At 35.7% G+C, this 10,515-nt stretch overlaps 2 protein-coding genes across 2 annotated transcripts; both read left to right on the top strand.

The window, feature by feature from the left end:
- Positions 1–2,886: 2,886 nt before the first annotated feature.
- LOC143624934 (uncharacterized) lies at positions 2,887–3,324 on the top strand. The gene has a single exon (XM_077095426.1). The coding sequence runs from the start codon at positions 2,887–2,889 to the stop codon at positions 3,322–3,324; it is 438 nt and encodes a 145-aa protein (XP_076951541.1).
- Positions 3,325–3,349: 25 nt separating this feature from the next.
- Positions 3,350–10,089, top strand: LOC143624933 (uncharacterized). The gene is made up of 8 exons (XM_077095425.1): positions 3,350–3,815; positions 4,568–4,728; positions 7,577–7,758; positions 7,834–8,118; positions 8,205–8,263; positions 9,106–9,142; positions 9,235–9,306; positions 9,399–10,089. Exons 1-8 carry the CDS (start codon positions 3,350–3,352, stop codon positions 10,087–10,089), a joined length of 1,953 nt encoding a protein of 650 aa, XP_076951540.1.
- Positions 10,090–10,515: the final 426 nt, after the last annotated feature.

Below are 10,515 nucleotides of genomic sequence, written 5' to 3'. Positions count from 1 at the left end.
TGAACATGCCCTAGTTCATATTTGTTTGGTTCGATTACAGACCTAGTTGAATTGTTATTCATATCCAATACGATTGAAGATTGAGGGAATATCAAAATTCACAAGAGTAAAAGAAAAATACTACTTTGCAATGAATTCGAAACTAAAATTATTACGAATACAAAACAATGCAATACTAATCAAAATGAACTCAAAACATAAATAGTTAGAAATACAAATATTATACAACATTTAATGGAATAAATTATACGGATAGTCCCTGTATGATCGTATCGTAATTTTGTTTCAAGTTTCATCAATTACACCTTTAAATTGAGTTTGCTCAAACATAGTATATATTCCCTTAAGTGATTCTTGTTAAGCGATTTTAAAATAACCAAACAATTCTCAACATTGACATCTTGTTAAAAAAAACACCTACAAGTGTAATGCCACACCTTTTTTTTTATTATAATACAAAAACTATAATAAAGTAAGTAAGGGCAATAACATTTTTTGAACGACCAACAAAAATATGTATATTATATATGAAAGTCAAACTGACCAACTTTACAAGCACTAACACACTGAATCACCAACCAAACCAAACACAATCAATTTCAACATGAAAACATCTAAATTAATATTGAAACTTCGCCAAGTTTCCCACGTTAAATTCCTCCACTTTGCTCGGTTTTCAATTCATAGGAACCCGAGCGCCTTCATATCACCCACCACATCTGATAGCACTGCAGACCTTCCGTTGAACACCAACTCATTTCTAGCCTTCCAAATACTCCAAACGTGACTAAACAAACAAAATAAAAAACCTTTGCTTTCTTCTTATCAAAACACGTATACCTGTGTAAGTTAAGGAGATCTCGAACCGAGAATGCATAGATAGACGGTAGCCCGCACCACATGGATACGATTTGCCATACATCTTGTGCGAAACTACATGAAACAAACAAGTGTTCGACAGTTTCTGCATAGTCCCCACATAACGGGCATAATTCTGAGCCGAAATTAATATTTCTTTTTGCCAATTCACAACCCATCTCCTAAATTTTTGTGAGATATTTTTGTAAATTACAAGATAGGGTTAAAAGTGGTTTTTAGTGAATGAGAGAGAAAAGTAAGTGATTTTTGTAAATTTGGGGAAAACCTATTTGTCCCAATTTATTTTTTAATGTTTGTTGAAATTGGTTGTGAGTAAAGGGGAGATAAACTATAATTATAAAGTTATAAAAATATTATTTAATTGAAAATAAGATAGAAATGTAGCGTTTTTTAGTGTAATTATAGGATGGAGATAGGGGACGAACTGGGAATGCTCTAAGAAACGAAAATTACTTGGAAAACTAAACCCGCCTTTGTCTTCATGTGTTTCCTACCATCTCAGGTGTTTTAGTGAGAATTTCTATTTGTTTTATCGTTTTCTTTTTAACTGAAAATTCGGTATAATTATAAAGTTATAAAAAATATTATTTAATTGAAAATAAGATAGAAATGTAGCGTTTTTTAGTGTAATTATAGGATGAAGATAGGGGACGAACTGGGAATGCTCTAAGAAACGAAAATTACTTGGAAAACTAAACCCGTCTTTGTCTTCATGTGTTTCCTACCATCTCAGGTGTTTTAGTGAGAATTTCTATTTGTTTTTTACCAGCCAAAATTAAAATTAAAATCAAATATCACAAGAATAAAGGTCTAAAAACTAGTCGTGGGAAAACGGTTACATAACAAGGAGCGAGTTTTTCAACCACTCAATTTAGTTAATTTTAAATCTTACATTTATACTCGAAACCCATAAAAAATCATTGCCATAATGGAACCAACTAGTGGCGAACACAATCTCATTTCGATGCCTCCATATAATCCACCACGACTATATGATAATAACTTCCATAAATCTTTTTTCTGTTTATTAAAAGAAAAAGAGTCCAAGTGTCCTACCAAGATCACATATCCATCAGAACTTTGAAATCTAGCCAAGACACCTCCCGATCACTCTCCAGATATCAGCTATCATGCACAGCCACCAAAATATGAGACCCAATTTCTCCCTCTATTTCACACAAGGGACAGTATAAAACGGAATATCAATACTCCTCATACACAGAATTCTATAATGATGAAGTGGCAAAGGCTATATTAGAGAATGCTCCTTACAATTCAAAGTATACTTCAAGTGATATTTAAAAAGGAATTCTTAGTATTATTGCAAATAAAGTTCGAAAGCATATTCGTAATGAAGTAGGGGATTCGGGCTTTTGTGTCATGGTTGATGAGTCAAGAGACGAGTCAAAAAAGAGCAAATGTCCATCGTTTTAAGATTTGCGGACGCAAAAGGGATGCTACGAGAAAGGGTCTTGGATTTGGTTCACGATACTTTATCAGCAACCTTGAAAACAAGTTTGTGGAGACAACTTTTGTATTATGAGGTGATGTTAATAAAATCCCTGGTCAAGGTTACAATGGTGCTAGAAATATGAGAGAAGAATGGAACAGATTGCGGTCACTTGTTCGTAATGATCGTCCTTATCCATATTATGCTCACTGCTTTGCTCACAGGTTACTTGTTTATTTTGTCTTTTTTCTCCGGTTTGACTAAAATACTCTTATGCTTATTACGTTTTTGTGCATTGATTTTAGGTTACAACTTGCCTTGGTTTGTGTGTCAAGGGAAGTTATTCCAGTACACTAATTCTTTAATAAAATGGTTTCTATAATTAACGTGGTTTGTGCTTCTAGTAAACGTCGTGATAAGTTACAAATTGCCAAGGTAGATTAGGTTAAAAGATTACTGGAATTGGGTGAAATCAAATCAATCAAGTTGGGACATTGAGAAGAGTTGGTGATATACGTTGGGGTTCCCGTTATAACTTTGTTTGCAGTTTGCTCAACATGTTTTTTGTCACTCGTGTTGTTCTCGAAGGAATAATTGAAGACTTATCTCATACTACTTTTGATCAACGTGGAGATGCCGATACAGCTTACGCTTACATGAAATCATTTGAGTTTATGTTTATTCTTTACTTGATGAAAGAAGTATTAGGAAGAACTGAAAAACTTTCTCAAGCATTACAAAAGAAAACCCAAGATATTCATAATGCCATGGAGTTAGTTTCATCAACAAAGATTAGTCTAAATGATTATAGAAACACTGGATGGGTTTCATTTCTTGAAAAAGTTACTTGTTTTTGCAACAAGCATATAATAGAAATGCCGGATATGAGCGCTCCATATACTTCTACTCGGTACCGGCCTCGTAAAAAAGAACTCCATGTTACATTTGAGCATCATTACCGAGTAGATGTCTTTACATCCACATTAGACGAATAATTGCATGAGTTGGACAGTAGATTCAATGACCACACGATGGAGTTGTTATCTCTTAGTTCTAGTTTGGCTTCAAAAAAAGATAAATGTTGATGAGATTTGTCTTCTTATTGAGAAGTATTATCCTGAAGATTTTACGGAGCCAGAGAGGACTCATTTACGAGATCAATTTGTGGTTTTTATTGTTGAAATGACAAACAATACCAAGCTAAGTGGTATATCAAGTATTTCGGATCTATGCAATATTCTTGTGGAAACTCGAAAATGTGAGACGTATTATTTGGTTGACAGGTTGATTCGGTTAATCTTGACACTTCCTGTTTCAACAGCAACAACTGAGAGGGGATTTTCAGTCGCAAAAATATTCAAGAATCGTCTTCGCAATAAGATGTCCAACGAGTATCTCGTGAATAGTTTGGTTATTTACATAGAAAAAGAAATTGCTGAAACATTTAATTCGGAGTCCATAATCAATGAATTTAAAGATCTTAAAGGTCGTCGGGCTGCTTTGTAATTCTTCTACCAGGTACTCACCCAATCACCCTTCTTCGCAATCTCACTCTCAGATCGTCTTAAATATTTTAGGTCTTTTGTTTTTTTTAAGAATGATCTTTTGAATGAATGAAGAAAAATTAGTTATTTAGATTTTATATTGTTTGACCGGACTTGAACCGCTGACTCGAAAATTTTTATATTGTTTGACTTTGACCCAGCCCAAACCTAACCGCTAACCCGAAAATTTTTGGATACATACAACTTCGGCCCCTCGATGATTTTGCTCAAGCTTCGCCACGGAGAAGAGTGTTACAAATTTAAAAATATGTATATACAATGCAAGATTAAACCTACATTGCATGTCAAAATCCCTTAAAAAAGGCATTTCTTAGAGCAAATTTCGGCCTCCATTTTATTTTGTATGGCTCAAGTGTGTTCTTGAAAGCGCACCATCTTCAAACCCAAAAAAACATAGATTTTAAAATCATAATGCCAAAAAGGGTTTCACTCTCATTCCCATTCCCGGTTTCTTTTCTTCTTCTTTTCCTTGCCTTTTCTTTCATTATATCACATGCAGAATCCCATTTGACCATCTTCCAATCAAGACCTATTTCAGGTTTTTTTTTTCTTAATTATTTTATTAATATGTCTTTGACTCATCAAGAAAATGTGTTTTTCTTGAAGAAAATTTCAGGGATCTTAGAGGATGTAATGAAGATTTTATTTATTTATTATTCTTTTGAATTTGTAGGGAAAACTGAAAGGGGGAGCAAGAGGCTGCTTGGGGATGAACAGAAGAATGGAAATGCATCACTTGCTTTGGCTCAAGAAAGAACAAGAAGAAAAGATCCTTTTGATAAATTCAAAAAATACAAAGGAGGATGGAACATTAAAGATCGCCATTATTGGGCTGTAAGTTTCTTGATTCTTTTTTATTTGGTTCTAGTTTTGAATTATTTTTGTTAGATTAGAATATATATTCATCAAAACCCTTTAATCATCATCCTAATTAATATCATGAACAAAGAAAAAACCAGAATTGCATGGAAAACCCCTTAAATAATTTTACATCTACTTTACTAAATATTAAACCTTGTTACGTGCCTATATATGTTTTAAAGCATACATTCCATAAAAAGAAAACCGGAAAAACATTTTTAGGTTTTGGGTTTTACGTAAGACGTACTCTTAATTTTATCTGAATACTGATAGAACATTGAAAATTACGAGAACAAAACATAAGATTGTTTTTTAGTCTTATATGTTTTTAAAACAAGATGGTATAAATGTGATTTGTTGATAATGTTTGTAAGGCCAAAAATGTGACTTGCGATATTAAAGTATGAAACCCGTTATATATATATGGTCAAGAAAATAATGTCGACGAGAGGTCCGGACACAAGACGAGAGCTTCAGGCACGCGTTTATCTTCAATGGAAGGAAATCTTCTAGAATATTGTTTTTGCTATATATATGTGTCACATGTTGCATATGTATGTGTGTGTTTGTATGGTGTAAGTCATCCACCCAAGGGGAGCTCACCTTGGGTGGGTTGGTTCGTTTATTAATGTATTAATCTTTAACCGACAACGAGATCGTTCATTTATTTTTTCTTTATATTATTTATGTTCGGTCGTTTGATTTACCGCACCCATCTCGAGCGTTTATCAAGAACAAAGCCGTTCGTTGTCGGATCCGGCGGTTTCGAAACCTACAATTGGTATCAGAGCGGGTCGAATCTTATGATTCAACTTTGTTCTTGATATTCGGGTTCTATTTCCGCTATTACCCGAACCGATAAGTTAATTTCGTTGAAGTTTTGGAAATAAAGTTTGATGTTTGGAAATAAGGTTTGAAGATTTCAGAAAATAAAGGTGTTTGAAGCTCGTTTTGTTTGCGGATCTGGATTCACCGACACTTTTCGGGGTGGTTGTCCAGTTGGTTGTTTTTCGGTGAGCGGCGGCTCGTTTATCCGGCAGGCCGGTCACTGGTGGTTATGTGGAGGCGACGGTAACAGGTGGTTTGGTAGTTTCAGGTGGTGGTGAACGGTGTTTGTGAAGATGGGTTTGGTGGCCGGAGATCGGTTATGAAAGATGGATGCTGCGGTGTATATGGCGGGCGGCAATTATCGGCCGGAATATGGTTTTCCGGTTTGGTAGTTTCAGGTGTTTGCGGGTGGTTGTGAAAGGTGATTGGAACATTTTTTGGCGATTTATGGTGGAAGACTGTGGCGGCAGCGGCTATGATAGCCAGAATCTGGTTTTCCTGCGCCGATAATCGGAGATCGGTTTTCCGGCAGGGAAACAATGAGTGGCGGCTGATGGGTGTTTACTGCTAGGGTTGCCTCATGGTTGATGTAATGGCTGCTAGGTTTTGTGTGTTATGGGCCAGTTATGGGCTTGATTATAAACACTTGTTATGGGCTGATTTGTACAAACATGCAATGGGCCCTATGTGTGGCCTGCATAAATTGATCAAAGATAAAAGAACCAGCCAACTGCTTTCTTACTCGGGCTACTGCCTGCTGAAAGTTTGAGCTGAGGCACATGTTTGAAGGTGTGTTTTTTTTTTGTCCCAAAAAAAGAGTTATTATTCGGATTGACCAACTGAAGAAAGTCAAACTTGTTCGGGTTTTGTCATTGTTTAACCGTGTTCAAAGCTTGTTATTTCTAAGGTGTTCGAGAAGTTGGATCCGAAAGGTGAACTTCGAACAAATTAATAAGCTTTGCCATTTGATCGTTGTCCCCGGTATTTCGTCAAGCTCTTCTGAACCTATATTGCTTAAGATCCGAGATGGATAAAGAAGCGAGAACGTCTTCATGAATGAATTAGGTGGATCATACATTGAGGGGGTGATTGAAGAAGCTTCAGTTATCGGGTTGATTTGCGAAAATGAGAGACACAATTCGACGATGTTTTGAGATCACAAGTCAAGGGGGTGATTGTAAGGCCAAAAATGTGACTTGCGATATCAAAGTATGAAACCTGTTATATATTTATGGCCAAGAAAATAATGTCGACGAGAGGTCCGGACACGAGATGAGAGCTTCGGGCACGCGTTTAGCTTCAACGGAAGGAAATCTTCTAAAATATTGTTTTTGCTATATATATGTGTCACATGTTGCATATGTATGTGTGTGTTTGTAAGGTGTAAGTCATCCACCCAAGGGGAGCTCACCTTGGGTGGGTCAGTTCGTTTATTAATGTATCAATCTTTAACCGACAACGAGATTGTTCATTTATTTTATCTTTATATTATTTATGTCCGGTCGTTTGATTTACCGCACCCGTCTCGAGCGTTTATCAAGAACAAAGCCGTTCGTTGTCGGATCCGGCAGTTTCGGGACCTAGAATGTGTATATAGTTATATATCACCTAGAAATATATGTAAACCGTTCCAAATTTAAAAATATACATGGTTTACTCGTTTATGTAAAAAGCATAAAATTTATGAAAAAATATGTGAATAATTGATCAAAGCATTACATGATTTTGATTTATTCTTTTTGTTCACTTAATAGATGTTTGTTTTTAGAATTATTAATCGGGTCTCATATTTATAATTAAATTCTTCATAAATTAATAAATTATATTAAGATGAATGCCCAAAAAACACATGAACATATGCATGTAACGATGGGATAAATGAGAATTGAGATGTTGATTCTTGATTTCTTGTATCAAAGATTATACATACATATAATCTATGTAGTCAACAATTTGATTATCATTCTTATGTGTGCATGCACACATTTTTCAGTCTGTGGCATTCACGGCTGCACCGTTCATCATTGTGGGCGCAGCTTGGTTCGTGATCTTCGGTCTATTTTTATCTATAACAAGCTTCTGCTATTGTTGTTGCCGGAGACAACCTTGCGGCTATTCCAAAACCGCTTATACTCTATCTCTCGTTCTTCTAATTCTTTTCACAATCACCACAGTGTAAGTAAACCTCTAATATTTTCTAATTACAAAACTAATAATCATTAGAATTCACCCGGTTCCTTTAATATGCAGTGTTGGATGCATTATTTTATACACGGGTCAGGGGAAATTTCATGTAACTACAACAAAAGCATTGAAGTATATCGCTAATCAAGCCGAAATAACTGCTAAGACACTTGGTAACGTGTCGGATGATCTTGCTGCTGCCAAGAATGTAGCTGTTGCACAAGTGTTTTTGCCGGTTGATATGCAGGCTAACATTGATGAGATACAAACCAAACTTAATGCTTCGGCTATTGAACTGTCTAAGAGAACCGAAGAGAATAAAAAGGATATTCAGTATATCCTTCAATCCGTGTAACGTCTTGTTTGATTACAGTTAATACGGTTAAATGGGAAAGAATTTTATTATTTTGAGGTCTTATGCGTATGTGTTCTTGTAGGGCGATAGCGTTGATTGTTATATCCGCAGTGATGCTGCTATGGACATTTCTTGGATTAAGTAAGTTAATTCCTTTGATTTGCTTCTTTTTATGTAAATGGATCTTTTTAACTGTTGGTCTACCAACGGTTTAAAATTAGGCTAAAAACATATATGTTTCACGGCTAATCTACTAATCCATTTACGACTCATTTAACTCATGTAATAGAATCTGCCAATCCGTTTTTGTGAAGTCGTAGTCCACGTGGAAACCACTTGGACTCGGCACATGTACCTTTTGTGTAAAAATAAAGTTATTTGTCAAAATCTCTGTCTTTTGATCATTAAAAAAGAAGGAAAAAAAACATGTCTTGAATTCTTTCCGCTTCCTATAAAAGGAAATCAATGGCTGCCAAACGTTTGGAACAATGGTTTTAAACTAGCTTTACTCACTAAAATTTGTACCTTTTGCCTCTTTAAGATTTAAAAATTATACAAAATATAATTATATAAACCTATTACAAACTAATTGATTAAATATAATAGCAATTATGCTTATTTCAAACTAAGTTTCATTAAACTCAAAAACCCAATAACCATTTAAACAATTAAGCCCAAACACCGTTTAGCTCACACATTTACAGGTGAAACCAATGGTTGCGATTATTATTATTATTATTATTATTATTTGGATATTTTGTTAATTGTAAATTTAGGAAATATAGTCTTGGTGGAACGATTTCTTACATTTGGAACGGAAAATTTTGGTTTTATCGATCTTTTTATTGTATGACTTAATCCGACCTAGAATAACTTTTTTTTCTTAATATATAACAACACACAACCGACCTTAGAATTGCCCCTAGATTGTTTGCTAAATTTTAAATTGATTTGGGTGACGTTTTTAAAATGACTACGTGCAGTTTTTTCCATCCTTGGCTTGCAATGCATGGTTTACACGTGAGTTAAATTCTTTTCCTTTTCTTTTAATGAAACCGATTGTTGTGTATTAGATATTTTTCCTACATTTTTATTTTCTTTTTTCGTTGCAGATTGGTGGTATTTGGATGGGTTTTTGTGACCGCAACGTTTATATTATGTAGTGTCTTCCTTTGTCTCCACAAGTAAGTTCATTTTCATTTGTCGCTAACATTACTTCTTGTAACCATAACTCCATAATTAACACATGTAATAACTTGTACCTCGCCATTAATAGCGTGACCGCAGACAGCTGCGAGGCGATGAACCAATGGGTCCAAAACCCGACGGCTCACACGACTCTAGACGACATCCTTCCATGTGTCGACAACGTCACGGCTCACGAGACCTCAAAGCGGTCCAAAGAGGTCACGGGTCAACTCATTACCGTGATCAACCAAGTCATAAATAACGTGACAAACGGCAACTTCCCACCAACCAACGCGCCGCTTTACTACAACCAGTCGGGGCCGAAGATGCCACCCCTTTGCAACCCGTTCAACCCCGACTTCACTAACCGAACATGTGAACCCGGTGAAGTACCATTGAGTAACGCCTCAAGTGTATATAGCAAATATGTTTGTCAAGTATCATCGAACCAGGTGTGCACCACCACGGGCCGGCTAACACCTGACTCGTTTAACCAAATGTCGGCTGGGATCGAACTAGGGTACTCGTTGTGCTTGTACGGTCCGTTTTTGGTGGATCTTCAAGATTGCACATTTGTTCGGAAGACTTTTACGGACATTTCTCGAGATCATTGTCCAGGGCTATGTCGCTACCTTAATTGGGTCTATGTCGGGCTGTTGATGGTGTCGTTGGCGGTGATGTTTTCGCTCGTCTTTTGGGTTGTTTATGCTCGAGAGAGGAGGCATCGTGTTTTTTCGAATATCGGTAGAAGCGGACGGGGAGGGGAGAAGGATATGTAAGGATGTTTGTAAAACAATTTTTTTTTAGCTATTACATATTAGGGTAGAGAAATGATCGTGGCCCAATTTTTGTGTTTTAATAGACTTTATAAATGAAAAATATAGACTTATTTTATAGCAATAATACTTTTAGCTTTGTGTTAAAGGTTTATGGACTTATAACAATAATGTATGACTAACTCAATTACTCGAGTGACCATATAAACGCATGTAAAATTACTTAGCTCACAGATCATTATGTTAAAATTGACACAACACTCCCATGCAAAATTGGAGAGGGGGAAGGCATGCAAGATTAAGTCTTCTGCACGTGCTCATGCTAGATGTGGTCAAAAGTTGTTGAGTTTTTTTGTTTTATCTATTCAGTTTGTTTATTTTGAATTTGAATAAGTTGTTTAGGCTGTTCCTGTTATAAGCATAGTCGTT

Source organism: Bidens hawaiensis, unplaced genomic scaffold (genome assembly GCF_021521415.1).
Source record: "Bidens hawaiensis isolate Kalapana, Puna unplaced genomic scaffold, B.hawaiensis_p1.1 tig00004003_1, whole genome shotgun sequence".
Classification (NCBI taxonomy): Eukaryota; Viridiplantae; Streptophyta; class Magnoliopsida; order Asterales; family Asteraceae; genus Bidens; species Bidens hawaiensis.
This window is presented reverse-complemented; position numbering and strand designations above follow the sequence as displayed.